This window comes from Mustela erminea, chromosome 2, assembly GCF_009829155.1.
Source record: "Mustela erminea isolate mMusErm1 chromosome 2, mMusErm1.Pri, whole genome shotgun sequence".
In the NCBI taxonomy this organism is placed as follows: Eukaryota; Metazoa; Chordata; class Mammalia; order Carnivora; family Mustelidae; genus Mustela; species Mustela erminea.
This window is the reverse complement of record NC_045615.1, coordinates 44,072,796-44,090,855: the sequence shown is the minus strand read 5'-3', so window position 1 is coordinate 44,090,855 and position 18,060 is coordinate 44,072,796. Positions and strand designations below refer to the sequence as shown.

At 43.9% G+C, this 18,060-nt stretch overlaps 1 protein-coding gene across 6 annotated transcripts in view; it reads left to right on the top strand.

Annotated features, from left to right (window-relative positions):
• Positions 1-17,761, top strand: part of WDFY3 (WD repeat and FYVE domain containing 3) — a 245,098-nt gene extending 227,337 nt beyond the window's left edge. For all 6 annotated transcript variants that reach the window (XM_032332768.1, XM_032332772.1, XM_032332773.1 and 3 more), the window contains 7 exons: positions 2,495-2,674; positions 5,764-5,946; positions 7,043-7,139; positions 9,516-9,839; positions 10,430-10,541; positions 10,939-11,136; positions 14,352-17,761. In XM_032332768.1, coding sequence (XP_032188659.1) covers positions 2,495-2,674; positions 5,764-5,946; positions 7,043-7,139; positions 9,516-9,839; positions 10,430-10,541; positions 10,939-11,136; positions 14,352-14,475 — 1,218 coding nt within the window. In that variant the 3' untranslated portion in view covers positions 14,476-17,761. The remainder of the gene's footprint in view (positions 1-2,494; positions 2,675-5,763; positions 5,947-7,042; positions 7,140-9,515; positions 9,840-10,429; positions 10,542-10,938; positions 11,137-14,351) is intronic.
• Positions 17,762-18,060: the final 299 nt, after the last annotated feature.

Here is an 18,060-nt window from a genome sequence, read left to right as displayed (position 1 = left end):
TTTTCTTAGTAATATTTTCTGTTGTTTACTTTATTATAAGAATACAATATGTATACAAAATATCTGTTACATTACTATTTTTGTTACCAGTAAGGCTTCCAGTCAATAGTAGGCTATTGGTAATTAAGTTTTGGGGGAGTCAGAAGTTACTCAGTTAGAAAGTTAGTCAAAAGTTAGATTTTTTTTTAAATTTTTTTTAAAAAGATTTTTATTTATTTATTTGACAGAGAGAGCGCGCAAGTAGGCAGAGAGGCAGGTAGAGAGAAAGAGGGAAGCAGGCTCCCTGCTGAGCAGAGAGTCTGATTCTGGACTCCATCCCAGGACCCTGAGATCATGACCTGAGCTGAAGGCAGAGGCTTAACCCACTGAGCCACCCAGGCACCCGAAAGTTAGATTTTTGACTGCGTCAGGGGTCGGTACCCCTAACCTCCATGTTGTTCAGAGTCAGCTGTGTTGCCCGTAAATTGGATTTTTCTAATCAAAATTATGTTTGCTATTGATTAATATTATTTTCCTTCTGGGCGATTTCCATTCAGCCAAACCAGTAACTCTTTGATTCTTTATCTCTTTCCTTATTTATCATTTGATTACTTATTATCTACTTTCACAAATTTTTATCTAAAGCAAATACCATTTATAATTAGGCCATCCTTTTTTTAACATTTGATTTGTGAATGAATTTGCTATAAAGTGTTTTTGATACAATATACATCTAAGTGTATAAGACAAATTTGAGAAGCAGTGTAACAATATCTGTCATTTATTGAGCACTTACTATGTTCAGAGCACTATGCTAGGAGTTTAAAAATGTAAAACTCCAGTCCTCACAATTCTGCAGGGTAGTTGATAAACCCTGTTGATTCCTGGAAATACCACCACTTGAAGAGATTCAGACACATGCCCCAGTCACATTTAGTGTAGAGCCAGGATGTGAATTCAGTTCTGTGGGACTCTAAGGCTATTTTCAAGCCAAATTTAGACAGTGGTGTCTTAAATGTCTGTGGAAGGGATGGAACCCCTTGCATTTACACCACTGGTCATGTGTATCAGCCAGAAACGTCAGTGGTTGCTGAGTCTAAAAATGGGCCACATAAAAAGATAGTGTTGATATGAGCAAATGCAGGGTTCACATTGTAGTTTGCTGATCCAAACTCTCTGGCTCACAATATTTTCCATTTAGAAAATGGACTTTGAAGCTAGTGTCCCAGCTAGTAAGCCCTCAGGAAAAGTCACTTCTTATTTAAAACAGCCTTCTGGGGTTTGCTAAGCATACAGAAAGGATTTATATATGACCAAAAATTGTAAGCCAACTCATTATTTAAGTAGTTAAATACTCAAGAACTTTTTTTTTTTTTTAAGATTGTATTCATTTATTTGAGAGAGAGAGTGAGAACACAGGCAGGGTGAGGGGCAGAAGGAGAGGAAGAAGCAGCCTCCCCACTGAGCAAGGAGCCCCTTATAGGCCTCGATCCCTGGACACTGGGATCATGACCTGAGCCGAGAGCAGATGCTTAACCGACTGAGCAACCCAGGTACCCCAATACTCAGGAGCTCTTAACAGTAATCTGAATCTTCTCTGAAATGCTTGTTCTCCCACATTGCCATTTCCCTGGGTCCTGTTTCTCTTCATGTTCTAGCAAAAGACAGAAGTTCCTGTTCTAGTCTGAACAGATCTCTTGGGCACAGATGTGTCCAGGTTAGTAACAGGAGCTCAGCACACTTCCCTTCATCTTGCTAGGACCATGTACCATCACCATGCAGGCCTCACTGTGTGTGCATTTTTTTAAAGATCCATCCAGTTTTAGTTCCTTTGATGAACAGGAGACAGTGGCAGAAAAGAATCAATGCCCAGTTTAAATGCTGTCCTTTGTGGGGGCCATAGCTAATGCATTTCCATGTAGAAATGAGAGGAAGAAACACAAACTGAGTTGCAGCTGCTATTCTCCCTTCTAAGATTCTAATCCAGGTCTGGGAAAGAAGTGATGTAAATAGCTAATGCATTTCCATGTAGAAATGAGAGGAAGAAACACAAACTGAGTTGCAGCTGCTATTCTCCCTTCTAAGATTCTAATCCAGGTCTGGGAAAGAAGTCAGAGTCCCCCCGACTTCTCTGTTCCTCTGGCAGGTTGAGGCATGTATAGTCGGTAAAGAAGGAATGGGACGCCTGGGTGGCTCAGTTGGTTGGACGACTGCCTTCGGCTCAGGTCATGATCCCGGAGTCCCGGGATCAAGTCCCGCATCAGGCTCCCAGCTCCACGGGGAGTCTGCTTCGCTCTCTGACCTTCTCCTCGCTCATGCTCTCTCTCACTGTTTCTCTCTCAAATAAATAAATAAAATCTTTAAAAAAAAAAAAAAAAAAAGAAGGAAGACATGGCAGACACTGCTACTGCCAGCACACGCTCCCCTCACTCCTAGTACATCCAGGACCTTCTGGAGCCCCTCAAGGAGCACAGTCATGGTGATCAGCCTCATTTTTTTCTGTTCTACTTCATAGGCCTTACTTGGCCACACGGACACTGTCACCTGTGCCACAGCGTCATTGGCCTATCACATAATTGTCAGCGGGTCCCGTGACCGAACCTGCATCATTTGGGATTTGAACAAACTGTCCTTCCTAACCCAGCTCCGAGGCCATCGAGCTCCAGTTTCTGCTCTTTGTATCAATGAGTTAACAGTAAGTATTCAATTGCCCACTTGGTTTATGGTTGGGAAGACAAGTATTTCTGGCTAATATAAACAAAAAATGGCTCTGTTTTCTATGTTGATAGACACTCATTTCATAAATGCTACTACATGTTTTTTGATTTATGCAAAAAGAAAATGGATATTAAAGTTTGTAACTCAAATACCTTAAAATACATTTACTGCTGCATACCTTAAAGAGCAAGATTTGGTTAAAAACTATGTTCTAGAATAGGCTTTTTTTTAAAATAAGGAATTTGTTGGATCTATTAAGAATGTTAAAATTGTGGGATGCCTGGGTGGCTCAGGGGGTTAAGCCTCTGCCTTCGGCTCAGGTCATGATCTGAAGGTCCTGGGATCCAGCCCTGCATCAGGCTTTCTGCTCAGCAGGGAGCCAGCTTCCCCCCTCTCTCTGCCTGCCTCTCTGCCTACTTGTGATCTCTCTCTCTGTCAAATAAATAAATAAAATCCTTAAAAAAAAAAAAAAAAGAATGTTAAAATTGTGTTGAAATTTTTATAAAATACATTCAGATTCTTTATTTACTATGTAAGGTAAAAAGAGTAACATTTGGGTAACCAAATGAGCAGAATTGTTATAGGACTATTTTGCAAAGTTAATCCCAAGCTTACTGAAGAATATTATCTCTTCTCATAAATAAATATTTTATATATAAATAAGTGAGTCAGCATAAAATAAATGCACAGGCCTGGGAGTCCCCCCATGGAGACCACACCCACCTGAGGTGGGGTGAGGAGAGGAGTCATTGCTGAGCTGTGTGGGGAAGCAGGAGAAGCTAGGGGTAGGTTATACAAAGACTAAGGTCCCTGTGTCTGCAGGACAGGTTACCACGTCCGTATGTTGGTGATGCCCACGGATGCAAATCAGTCTTGTAGATTGACCGGAACTCCCCAGCCTCACTGCTTTTTCACTCTGCATACTCATACCCTCCCTTACCCTTACCCTTAGCTCTGTCCTGGGGTCCTCTTGTGTCATCCCTCATAGCCACATCATATCATCACCCACACAGACAGCTTTCCTTTGGAGGAACGTAACATCATTAATTTCTGCCAGAAGATACCGAGTAGTATGCTTTTAGTCAATACCTTGTAGTCAGTCAAAGAAGGAAAAAGAAATTTAGTTGTAGTGAATGGCACGTAGAGTATCTGATAATAATAAGAGTGGTCAGACCAGGCAAGGAAGGGGGAGTATGCAGGGGTAAAAATCAAATTCATTTTTTGGTATATCTGAAAAGTCAGATGCTTTTACAATAGCATCTTGGGTTGGTTCTACAAACACATGTCCCTAAGAGCTTTACAACAGAATAGCTCTGACCTGGCCAGGTTCCTCTGAATCAAATGCTTTATGGCACAATTTTGAGCACTTTGTTTTAGAGTCATTTTTCACTTAAATGCTGAGAATTTCATTTATAGTTGGTCATTATTCATGAAGTTATTCTGCAGTGGATTGCAGTAGTTGCAGCAGACACCACCGATGTGTTTGATTTTTCCCTTTTACAGTGCTTTTGTATCTCTTAATAATGCATGAAAAGATTTCTATTTCTGTCATATTTTTGCAGCCAGTATCAAGTGTGCTTATTTCAGTCAGAGTTTGGGGCATCAGTGACCTTGTGGCTGCCCTTTAGCTCCTCCTATGTTTGGTGCCTGTAGCTGCAGGATTTGCTCTAATGCTCTCTCATTGAGGCACCCTGGAGCGCTGCGTCTCTCGCAGGGCAGAATAGAGCAGCGGCCTCTCCTCCATGAGGCCATTAATTACAGCACAGCTGCTCAAACTCACTGTACGACGTGGTTCAGTGGCTGAATCCCAGGTAGACATAGCAGTGCTTGGCTAAGTAACACTTTTGTCTGGGCTTTGGTTTAGTTCTTGCCATTGTGGTAGAAGGACAGAGGGAAGAAGAGAACAGTAACAAGACCAGCACAGGGTGGTTTGGGAAAGCCCCAAGCCTCCTTATCTTGCCATCCTTGGCTCCCCCTTCCCTTCTTCCTTGAGTTGATGCTTCTGTTTAGCTTCTAGTTTCCCCCTGCTTTGGATGGTTGTCTTCCTATTTCTGTAGGTCCCCATGTGCCTGAGGACTGTACTGAGATTCCCCAGGGCATTTCTGGAGTTAGTGCCTAGCATCAGTGACATCCAGGCTGCCTTGGGGATAAGAAAAGCAGCATGGTGTGGTACATAAGCTTTGGGGCCAGTAAGGGCTGGATTCAAATAGCTAACCTCCTAGGTGTTGACAGGATGAAATGGAATGTCAGAAGTGTCCTCTACTCGAACTGACACAGTAGATGCTCTGGAAGTGTCTACATTCCTGTAGCAGGAGTGGGCGGGATTCTCACCAGGTTGGGTAGAGCCCTGCCTGTTTGAGTTTAAGGGAAGAACTTGTTCTTTTCTATCTTTGGAGCTTACGAACACCTGAGGTAACAGCTTAGGGAGTCTGCAGGTTTATCCAGTTGGCCAAGAAGTGACCTATATTTTAATTTTCTTTTTTTCCTCATCTCCTCCCCTTATTATGAATACAAACTATAAAGTGGGATGCTACAGTGCTGCCAACATTTCATCGTTATTTATTGAAAAGGGAGATACAACTGTATCTAGACTGAGAGATTTCTCTTCTACCTTATGCTGTTGGTGATTGGACTCATTTTGTAAAATTCAGCAGAGGTGGATTCCTGGTTCTAAATGAAAGATAGAAATGGGTTTTTGTATACAAAGCGAGGCATGAGAGTAGTGCCTCACTCCTTAGGTCATAGGCAGCTTTCCCCGGAGTAAAGCACGATACAGCAGTGTGCTGGGGCATATGCTGAGAGCGGGGACGGGTTCCAACCTGTGTCTGCGTGTGAGACCACCCCAGCCACAGCATCCGCTCCCCCATGAATTCTTTAAGAGGCCTCTTCTTTCGGTGTGTTTTTAGGTCAGCAAGCACTTCCAGGCTACCTCAGAAATTCCGAGCCACCAGTTGAAGAACTTAAAAGGTTTTTTTGAGAGCTAGGCCAAAGGTTGACTTTGCTTCTGAAACCAGAATGTGCTACACAGGGAGCAAAGAGAGTGAAGAGGCTGTTTTACTTTCTCAGGGGGACATCGTCTCCTGTGCTGGTACATACATCCATGTGTGGAGCATCAATGGGAACCCGATTGTGAGCGTAAACACGTTCACAGGCAGGAGCCAGCAGATTGTCTGCTGCTGCGTGTCGGAGATGAACGAGTGGGACACACAGAACGTCATAGTAACGGGACACTCAGATGGCGTGGTCCGAGTAAGTTCTCTATAAGGAAATGTGCTAGGCGCTCACCGACCTGATTACCTGAGACCCATGGAGCTGTCCACGGTGAAAGATACCTGAACAGGTGGTGGTGGTAGTGAGCAAACTCTTGCTCAGATTCAAATGAGCCACAGGTGCTGGTGTTCTCCGACAAGGGGAACATCGGTGACTCGGCCCCTTTCTTTACTGCTGAGTAAATCTGTTAGTGCCACTCACCACTGGACAGCTTCACCCAAGGTCACTTAAACATGACTTCCATGTCACCATAGATTCTAAAAATGGAAATTGCAGAAGTATTGGCTTTTCGGCCTCTCAAATGGCTTCTTGGGGAAAACAGGGAGTGTCTCTTGTCTATAGAGAATCACAGCTGGGAAATCCTTTCCAGGGACCACGTTGTCCAGTCCCTGTCCCTGGCTTCACCTGAATCCTAGTTTATCCCCTTCGTAGTTTTCTTTGTGTTGGGCGTCTGCAGGCAATAGAACCCACGGATCATTTACCTTCACAGTCTCTTCAAATACTTGGGTCTCTCAGGAGATTTTCCTTCATGTCTATTTTCTTGAGCTGTGCTCTTTGTAAAAGCAGAGCGCAGCTGATTGGTGCCCTATCGTCACACTGGCTGAGCAAAGATGAGGTTCTCAGCCCCCCCACACACACCCTGCACCTCAGACAATAGGCACACCTCGACGTCTGCTGTCTCCAGAGCCCTGTTTCAGAGAACTCCGTTCATGAGGCATTTAGGGGAAAGCTCCACACTCAAATGTGTTTGGGGATCCTGCTTACTGTATGCCTTCATGTGTGCAAGGCTCTTGGGTTGAACTAAGTATTCAACCAGTAAGTTGAACCATGTTGTTCCAACTTACTTGACCACAATCCTTTTCCCTCCACCATGAAATACCCATCAACATCTCAAGGAAACCAGTTCGGGAGCATAGTTCTCTCCCACAGTTTTCAAGAGGGAAATTTAATTAGACATAAGACATAGACATAAGAGAAACCTGTTTAACCCCAAGAGATCATCTTCATCCAGTCACATGTAAATTGTTTCTTTAAGCTGCTTAATTTTTGTATTTTCATACTTACTTAAATTCAGTTTTGGAGAATGGAATTTTTGCAAGTTCCTGAGACACCAGCTCCTGAACCTGTTGAAGTCCTAGAAATGCAGGAAGACTGTCCAGAAACACAAATAGGTATTGGATACTTTCTAATTATGCTATAGTTTTCATATTTCTTGTTTGTTTGTTTAAAGTCACTGTGGATAAACTCACATCAAATAGCATAAACCGTGGCCTAAGGTCAAGTGTAGCTATCAGAGGTACAACTGCCCCCCCACCAGCACAGGAGGTTGTGGGGTGGGCACCCCGCGACTTGGCCAGCTCACCAGGCAGTACGTGGTGTGTTAGTATCGGTGCCTGGCTTCCTCATCCTAGTAGGGCTGATACAGCCGCTGGCTTCCCAGGGTACCAGAAGCTCAGGCTTTCACTTCAGAAAATACAGAGCACACCTGGAGGGCGCAGGGGTGGACAGGTCAGACGGCCCCAGTCCCACATCTGTTGTGCTTGTCACTTCAGGTTCAATCTTTGTGACAGGCTGGCATCATGTTTGTAAGGTATTCACGGAGGCAGATCAGAATCCCCACCCTAGTCCTGCCTTTGAAAAAGGGCTTTTATTCAGGCTGAAGCTTAGTGCTCTGTACTCTTCTTATTACCTGTTTTTTGTGCAACCCTTAAGATTTTCCAAAGAATACAGAGATGGATGATTGCTATACAGAGTGACTAGAAGCCGTGCCATAAACCCAGGCTGAGATCTGCTCTGGGTTGCTTATCTCCAAAAACGTTACCCCCTTCGATTTAGAACGATTGGTTCTAAACCGAGAGGAACAGGGTTTTAACTTTGACCTTCAGATTGTTTCTGTGTGATTAACTTTTGTACACTGAGAATTCCACTTGAGTTTGATGATATGAGGGAAAAGACTTATTATCAGAAAGGCATAAATTACTTCTCTTTGTAAGCCGAAAATAGTTTCTACTTTAATTGCCAGAAAACAGAAATGATCCAATGGGCAGGACGTTCTAATGCTTATAGTACCTTAGTGCATGTAAGTTTCTGCATAGTCCATTGCAGCTCCACTAAAAAGGTCATCTGGGTGTTTGGGGACATAAAAATCCAATTCAGTTCCATTAGTATTTGGGGGTTACCTGTTGGGTATCAGACAGTGGATTAAGCAGTCCTAAGAGAAGTCTGCCCTTTCCTTGAAGAAAGGTTTAAGTGAGTAATGGCAGATGATGAGATGAATAAGGTAGAGAGGTCACATTTAGGAAGGAGATACTAGTATGTCTTTTTTCTTCTTATACATTCATATCATGGACAGAGTTTGATAGAAGTGGCAGAGGGGAGAGCAGCCCCCGGAGAATTCTGGTTGGCTTTGGACAGCATGGGACTGGCAGGGCTCGAAGGCAGTTACCTGGGTGAAAAGGAAGGCAAGCCAGTGGTTCAGTGGAAATGAAAGCCATTTCTAAGACTGCTCATCAATGAAGACCTTAAATTTCATGGTCATAAGCCACTGAGATGAAAAAAAATTAGGTAACTAGACTACGAGTGTTAGTATAAGGAAGGCAAACTAAGTACTTTCTCTTGCTAAAAACATACTTAGAGTGAGCTGGTGCCTGTACACTTGTTCCTACTTTTCTTTTTTTCTGATTCTATATATTTATTACTTACAACTTTTCTCTCCAGCAGACTCTATTGCAAGAGAGTAGGGAGTTGGGTTGAGGAAATGCGTAATAACAATGGGAAGAAGGGGAAACCCCACATCAGTAGACTAAAGCTTTCATCAATAATTGATTCATCTACATTGTCATTTATACTGACTGCCACATGGAAGGCACTGTGCTTGGGGCCCCTTCTCTCAAGCTGACCACTGTCTTGTAGAAAGATTGTCCAAAAGTAATAGTTTGGGTGGGAGAACTCCGACATGAGAGGCGTGCAACTGTGTGAGGAGTCCACAAGAGTGGGAATTTCTTTCAACTGCAGGCACCAGGTAAGATTCTAGAGAAAACAGTGTTGGAGCTGTGCCTTGAGAAACGGGTAACATGGGAACACGATATTGGTAAGACGGGTCTAGTAGGGCCAGCCACACGGGCAGCCTTCCCCGTGAGGGGGAGCAGGACTCCGTGGAGAACAAAGTCGGCGCCAGCTGGCTGAACTGTGGTAGGGAGCATTGAGAAGTTTGCAAAGGCAGGTTTGGGCCAGATGGTAAAGCAGGAATGTGAACCTAAGAATTTTGGCCAAAGCATTCTTTAAACTCAGAAATTCCTTTTGTGGGGGGGCGGGGTGGTAGTTTTGTTTTGTTTTTCCTTTTTGCTATATGTAATCTAGCTGAAAATTCTGCGTTTTTTTTTTTTTTAATATTGTTCTACTTAGTTTAAAGTGCTGTGTGTATTCTGTCTTAACTTATAGAAGAAAAGCAGCAGTAGGACAAAGCTGGGTCTAACCATAATATATGTGTGTGTGTGTGTGTGTGTGTGTGTGTGTGTGTTTCCTCTTTCTCCCCGTGCATTACCCAGGGCAGGAAGCCCAGGATGAGGACAGCAGTGATTCGGAAGCAGATGAGCAGAGCACCAGCCAGGACCCCAAGGACGTGCCCAGTCAGCCCAGCAGCAGCAGCCACAGGCCCCGGGCAGCTTCCTGCCGAGCAGCGGCCGTCTGGTGCACCGACAGCAGCTCCGATGACTCTAGGCGCTGGTCCGACCAGCTCAGCCTGGATGAGAAGGATGGCTTCATATTTGTGAACTATTCGGAGGGCCAGACCAGAGCCCATCTGCAGGGTCCCCTTAACCACCCTCACTCCAACCCCATGGAAGTGCGGAATTACAGCAGACTGAAGCCTGGTAACTTGAAGTCCGGTCATTTTGTTGCTCCTGGTGGGTGACATGAGGGCTGGTGGAGTGAGGCAGTGGGCTCTCATTCTCCCAGCACCCCATGCCCCCTGCACTCCATCCCTGTGACCTACATCAGCCACCCACAGAGAAGGCCTCTTCAGTTTCTTACCCCACAGTGGTGTCTGCTGTACATTGGGCATTTCTAAAACTCCTCCCACCAAAAACTTCCTTCCTTCACAAACCATGAACTCTTTTGAAAATGGGCAAGTTACTAATTACAGATAAGTAAATAAACTGTCTGAATGGGTAGCTTTGCCTTTTAGAGAGTTAGAGGCATGGTTCTCAGTGGGAGAGATTCTGTCTTCTTGGGTTGGACATTTCCCCAGTCTTTTCGAATGAGGCGTTCTGACCTGGCCCACGACTGGTGTTAAGCTGGACTGCTTCACCTGCCATCAAGGCACGGGCTGCTGGGACAGGGAAAGCTGCTCTAACTGGATGTTGCAACCCCCTAGCTTGCGAGGCCACTGTATGAGGGCACGCCTACCGAATGCCGGCTTCTCCCACTTCAGGGTGTCCTGTCTTGCCCTTTTGCTCTCCAGGGTACCGGTGGGAACGGCAGCTGGTGTTCAGGAGCAAGCTAACTATGCACACAGCCTTTGATCGGAAGGACAATGCTCACCCCGCAGAGATCACCGCCCTGGGCGTCTCCAAGTAAGTGCCTGACCTTGCCCCTGTACCCTTCCCCCTCCCCGCCCCAAGGAGTCACTTGCTTAGCCCTGGTCCACACATCCAAACCCATCTTTGGGGAAACATTTCATTTGCGGTATCAGGCATTGCTTGAACAGGCCAGTCAGCGGAAGAAGGCAGTGCATGGAGTTTAAAATCTCTGTTCTTGGAGGTTACAGCGAGATTTGATCCAGAGAGCTGAGACAGGAGTGTAAATTCGGGTTCCGTTCTATTTTTGTCTCACACACACAGCCCCCCACCCCAGTGCATGCGTCCACGGAAACCTGCAGAATCTCCTGAGTGACGGGGTGCTCTTCAGCTGTGTGGCTTTGTGGCGGCCTTCCCCAAGGTGACTCCATGGGTTGTATTGTGTCTCCTGCAGGGATCACAGCAGGATCCTCGTTGGTGACAGTCGAGGCCGAGTGTTCAGCTGGTCTGTGAGTGACCAGCCCGGCCGCTCTGCTGCTGACCACTGGGTGAAGGATGAAGGAGGAGACAGCTGTTCCGGCTGCTCCGTGCGGTTTTCTCTGACAGAGAGACGGCACCATTGCAGGAACTGCGGCCAGCTCTTCTGCCAGAAGTAAGATGAGATGCCAGTGTTTTGAATTTCTATGAGCCTGGCCCCTGAGATGTGGATTACACCCCTGCACGGAGCTCCTCCTGTGCTCCGGTGTCCCCAGCACACAGTGCCATGATGCTCTAAACCAGCCTTCACTTTCCCCTTGTTCTTTTATCACAACTGTGAACTACTTCTGTCCTATTGAAAAATATGGAAAGAATCAACCCAGACACCTTGTCCTGCGTGACTCAGAATGGAGAGGTGCTGCTGTCCCACCGTGTTTGCTTATAAAATATTGTGGTTGTGTGTCCTCACCCCTCGCCCCTCCCCTCCAAGTCTTCTACTCTGAGTCTGTGTTGTCTCCATAAACAGTACTACAGTATTGTTCTGTGGGGCTTCCGTTTTACACAAATACAGCATGCTGTCTGTACCTCCTGTAACTTCCTTTTTTTTTTTTTTTTTTTTAAAAACTCAACACTGTTGAGTAAAACTCCGCGTAGCTGTTTTCATCTGTCTTTTGTGTGAATGTGTCAGAATTCATCCACTTCCCTTTTGGTGGACTCCTAGGGGCACATTCCCAGTGCTCTGACTGGGGCTATAGGACAAACCCTAACGAACGCCCTCCCGAGACGTGAGCTGGAGAGTCCGAGAGGAGGGAGCTCTGGCTAGAGCTGACAGATCACAAACTGAGCTGCCGTAGATGCTGTCAGATGGGTCTCAGGAACCCGTGCTGCTTGTCACCATCCCGGGCTGGCTGGGCAGGGTCTCCCAGCTCTGCGGCCCGGGGACTGCCATCCGCGCTCACTCACGCTGGGCCGGGAGCCGCGTCACTTGATGTTGTCACTCGCAGCGCAGCTGATGTAGAACAGCTGAGCATTGGCTTGTTGGCTGTGTTGAGTTTGCTCTTGGGTAACATGGCCTGTTTTCTTTTTAGGTTTGCTGTCTTTTTTTTCCCCTCTGTACTTGAGGAGTTCTTTATTTACTCTGGGTTCTAATTCTTTGTCTTTTCTACAGCTTGCAGATACCTTCTGCTGGTCTGTGGCTTGCATTTTCACTTTATATATGTTTTTTCTGGCACATAGGTCTTTAATTTTGATGTAGTCACATCTCTTACTTCTTGTGATTTTTGCTTTTTTGTGGCTTAAGAAATCGTTCCCTGTGACCATAAAGACAGCTTTTGTATATTTTCTTTTATGAGGTTCAGGGTTTTGTTTTTCACACTTAGGTCTTTGGGTCCAAATACACTTGGAGTGTATCTGGAGGTGTGTTTTGTAGTGAGGATCTGTTTTAATTCCCTTGTGTGGGGAGTCTGTTGTCCCCCACTGTTAATCTGGATGCTGTTTTTCCAAACTGCGGTCCCACACGTGTGTGTACAGTCCTCTTGTTCTGTGGCAGACCATGGAAAGGACCCCACAGGCAGCACTCTCTAATGCTGACACTGCTTAACTCTAGAAGTACTTTCACAGAATCATGAGCTGTGTGATTGTTTCTGAGCTGGTTACTGAGGTCTCGTGGGCACCAGCATATTGGAAATGGTGTGGTCCTTGGTATATACTGACCAGATGCTCCCTGGGTTCCTGGCCATTGTGTCATCTCAGGCACGTTACTGACCCTCTCTAGGCCTGTTTTCTTATCCATAAAATGCGCATAATTATACCTCTCCTCATAGAGGTGCTGAGAGAACAGTGAAATCATGTGTGTGAATTTTATAAAACACCAAGTGTAAAGTCTGGCAATATAGGTGTTCAGTAAAAGATGTTATTGCAGTGTCTTTTTTTTACCCTCCAGATTAATGTCTTAAACCTTTTTCCTGAGAAGTCCGATTCAAGATGAGGTAGACAGAATGTTGGTGTCAACCTTTCCTTATGGGATTTTCTATGAGGTTGGCAGAGGATTCTGTCTCAGAGTTCTGTGCTTTGAGAGGCCCATTCTACAAAACCTAATAATCTAGTAATTTTTGATAGTAACACCCCCGTATGTACACTGGCACACATTATTCCTTGTCATGTTTTAACTTTCCAAATACTACTTAAGGGTAGATAATTCTTTAAATTATGCATTGCTATCAGATGTCCGGTGGAGGCTGTATTTGAAAAACGAACCCCAGTGATTGATTTTGATAGAGCAGACACAGAAGGCAGAGCAGAGCCCTGCCCACGTTCTTTGTGTCCCTCAGTTGTTGGGAGAGTTTGTCAGCACTTCTTTTTTTTTTTTTTTTTTGAGAGAGAGAGAAAGAGTGTGAGCAGTGGGGAGGGAGAAGGGGAGAGAATCTTAAGCTGGCTCCACGCCCAGCGCAGAGCCCAGTGTGGGGCTTGGTCTTGTGACCTGAGCCGAAATCAGGAGTTGGACTTTTAACCAACTGAGCTACCTAGGTTTCCCGACAGTTTGTCAGAACTTCTGGGGCTGTCATCAAAGTCCCAGGTCCAAGAACAGTCCTTTAAACCCCTTAACTGGTGACACTTTGTTTTTCCTCTAGACATCTTTACTGGTAGATCACTGGAGGAAAGTAATTTTCTATTTCAGTCTCACGAAAAGGCAAGCTTAGAGTGGTTAAATGCCACATCCAAGGTCACACCCTGCTTTATTCCAGGAAGAGGAATATTTTTTAAAGAATTTGAACACCTCTTAAGTAGGGTCTACTTCAAGGAATTCTGTCAAGATAAACAGAAAATAAGAACATTTGGACCAGACAGAAAACCAAACTACTGTTCAAGAAATCACCAAAGGGTAGATCAAACAGTGTTTAAAAGCCCAGAGGAACTTGATAGTGACCAAAGAGTCTTTCAAAACAAGTAGTAAATCTTCTGCCAAGAGAAAAAAGTTAAGCTCTGAGTAAAGACATTGACATTTCTCCCATGTTTATAGGGCCTGAGAGCCTGTCTCGCACGGGAAGAATGGGCTCACAGCTGTTCAGATCTTTTGGCTTCATCCTGTAGGGAAATCTTGCCTTAAAAAAAAAAAAAAAAAAAAAAAAAAATTTACTTCAGTCACATAGAGAGCTTGCCTTTGTTTAATACTACTTTTCCTCATACAAATAATATGGTGTTTTTTCTGGTCCCAGGTGAGCCACACACCACAAACCTGTATGTCTTCAGCATTCTTCTGGCATTGTACTTCTGTGTCTTGGGCATTACGGTGCCAGCTTTCTGTTCAACTTCTACGTTTGTGTTTCTCGGCCCAGTCACCAAACTTGTGTGGCGAGGACCTGTAACTACTTGATTTTGCTTTTCTTTTAGGTGCAGTCGGTTTCAGTCGGAGATCAAACGCTTGAAAATCTCATCGCCAGTGCGCGTGTGTCAGAACTGTTACTATAACCTACAGCATGAGAGGGGTTCAGAGGACGGGCCTCGGAATTGTTGAAGATTCCACAAGCTGGTTGCTGATCACGGTCTGTAGACCCCCTTCCTGATTCCCCGGTCACGGCTCACAGCTCGGAGGGCATCGAAGCAGTCTCCGTTTACGCCTCTCTTCATACCACGTGTTTGAAGTGTCGAATTCAAAGGAATCAGTGAATAAACGGGTGTAGAGTGCAGCAGCAGGGCGGACACTGTTCGGGGGAACAGCACAAGAACGACAGGAGGTGGTTCCTAGGAGCGACTTTCCCAGTGTCCGATTCTCCCTGTTACCAGTAGCTGTCTCCAAGAGAAAATCCTCACTTACTAACTGTCTTTTCTTGCGTCTCATTTTTATAGATCTACTCATCCTTATTTGGAAAAACCAACAACAACAAAAAAAGGCTTTTAGAAAATGGTTGTAAATCTGACTTCTTTGCAAGTAACTGTGTATATTGTAAATAGGTATAAAGGCCTTTTTTTTTTTTTTTTCTAAATAAGGACTTAACTGTCTGTAACATGAGACTTCAAACTAAACCACTAACTCAGTGAGCTACTTATGGTTTGTCTGACATCTCTCACAAATTAATTATAAATACGTTTTTTAAATCCTCAAAGACATTATCTGTGGTCTTTTCTCCCCCCTTTCCAGCCCAGCCTGTGTGCCCGATGTCCTTTCTTTCAAGTTGCCCACAGTATCTCCACTTAAACTAGGCTAGTAACCAAAACGATGTGGACCTTCTTTAGGAAACCGTGTGGGAGACTAAGAGTCCTGCCGTAAGATACCCTGGAAATGTCTGGGCATCTTGCTCCTGGCTTCTCGCCACCTCAGTGTTGTTCCAGTGTCCTAAGGCCCCCCGTAAACTCCTCTGTGGACTGCCACGTGGCCATAGCGTCCCCTTCTGAGCGTTGCACGGTGGCGGTCGGGTGATCGGTGATGCAGGAGACCGCCCTGCCTCAACTAATGGAGATAGATTTGCATGTAACCCACATTAGCTTCTCTTGCATAGAACATAATAAGGATGTGTCTTCGGTGACACTAATGTTCTACTATAGCTTATTTTCAAAAAAGGGTAAAAAATGAAAAAAGTGTACAGAATTAACATATAAACCTTGTTGTAAAACTGGATCATGTCAGAACTGCTTATAATTAATCTTTACCATTTAATGCCATCTACCTGAAAACAGTGAGATTTATACTGTATCAATGTCTATTTTTTTGTTTTTGCTATGAATATAATTACAGTATTTTAATATTTAGTTATTTAATTTGTTCTACTAGTTGGATACAGAACACACAAATCCAGGGAGACTAAAGCTGGTTGGGGCTTAAGAGAGAAGTTTAGTTTACAGAAAAAAAGGCTTTGGTGGTGGGATTTTTTTAAATGTGTGTTATGTACATATATATAAATATATATATATATACACATATATATAAAAAACAAATGAAACAGTTAATCTAGATTTTAACATTTTCAGATATTTAGTGATATTATGAACAATTCTAAAAGCCCTGTGATTTGAAAAAATGTAGACTTATTTATGGCCCAAGCAAGGAAGGACAGGCCTTCACACCCTCCTGGAGGTGTCATACAAGGGACAGTGGCTTCGGCTTTCCCAACTTTCCATCTTTAGGCCCTGGTGACAGGCACACTTATGCACTAAAATGCACATATATGCACATGCATTCAAAAATAGGCATTGGTACAATAGTAATCTTGTACCTAATGGGCTGAAACCAGCTTAAGAACAAATTTGTTCTTCCTGATAACTAGGTCTCCAAGAGAAAATATAAAGGCTGCTTTAGTGCCTTATGCTTACTAAATTTAACCCTTTATTTACCTAGGTTTGAGCCTACCGTCTATTTATGATTACATATCAAAATTGATTAATACATTTCCATTTCTAAAACTTCAAATACACTTGTTAATAAAAGGATTATTGGCATTAATACTTTAACTTGAAGAAAAGTTGTGTTCTGTTTTCCTTCCTGTGTCTTAACTCTTCCCCGTGATCCTCCCCCACCCCGGACCCACCATCTTCAAATTCTAATAAATAATGCTGGATGTTCAACAGTGGCAGGAATTGTGCTATCACATAGTCGTGGGCTTTGCCCCTGTCCGGCCCTATAGATGAGTTGTAGCAGTGTTATTCTACACTTTTTAAAAGAAACGTCCTCCTTGTGTCTATGAACCATGTTTACCCCAAACCCAATGGCAGAGGTGTTCTTTAAAGACTTGAATATATGAATGTGTGTAATGTAGTTACTTACAGATTATTCCTCTATGTAATATGAAGTTCTATGGGATGAACACTTTTAAACTTTCCGACACAACTTCCATATCTAGAAGGTGGAAACCAAAACCCTCATGATAGTATTTCCTCTGGCAGCTGGTGCTGTGGGCAACTGTTCCATTCAGTGGGGTTTCTTTTCTTTTTGCTTTCTGATGCAGAAATCACAAATCACTCACACATGCAAGTACACTCACGTACATAAACTAATCGTTTCTCCTGCTGTCTTTCTGTGTTTCGTGTACATTGGTTTACCAACACCTGTTCTGAGCATGTACACCCACCTTCTCGTGGTCTGTGTCCCTTCTCGGAGAGTACCTCACAAGGCTCCTGCCTGATCTGTGTAGTTCATTTGTCTGCCCCCACCCCCTCCATTCTAACGTATGCGTGTAGCGTGCAACTGTAACGTCCTGCTTCGGAAGAGGAAAATAGCTGCCCATAGCAGCCATCCGTCTGGATAATAGCAAAACACTCTAGATAAGTTATTTTGCACTTTCTTATGTATAAAGTTGGTAGAAACTTATTTTTTGCTTTGTATCATTTAAATACATTTTGTTTTGGTAAATGAACTGTGTACAAAATATTTATGCCGTTAAAACTGTTTTTAGAAAGTATTTTTAATTTCAGCAAGTTTGGTTACTTGTTGCATGACTATTAACACAGCTGACTTTTTGTGTCAGTGCAATGTATATTTTTTTGTCCTGTTATTAACTTGTAAGCCCTAGTAACGGCCGATTATTTGTACAGCAACAGAAGTAAATTTGAAGATAACTGGCTAAGACTGGATTGATTGTGGACGTTTGTACTATACTGCGGAATCCAATATCTGTTCTTTGGTGGTTTGTAAAAGGCCTGAAGAATTACTATCTAGTGTGCAATCTGTGATAACTGAATGTTCATTGTATATCTGTCTCTGATGCAAAAAGGTAGAGTAACACAATTACAATACATGATTAAATGCAATAGTCCAGGTACTTTTTTTTTTCCATTTCCAATAAATACCTACTATTTACCACCCAAAGGAAAAAAAGTTGTTTTTAAGCTAGTTTATTCAGGGAAGGAGAAAAAACAAAACAGAAGGCAGCTATTTCCCTAACCTTTGTGTAGTCCTTTCCGAGTTGTGAATATCTCTTTCAGAAGCTCCTGCTCACAGAAATGGTGGCTTGTAGGGTCTGGTGCAAGCCCTAGTTTGGTCCACCTGTACATGCTTCCTGCATTGAGCTTCCCAGTTGTGCAGGCTTCCTGGGGCTGAGGAGTGTGTGTGTAGACGGCTGCAGGGAGAGACAGCTGACTTCAGGAGACACGCCTGCAGATGCAAAGG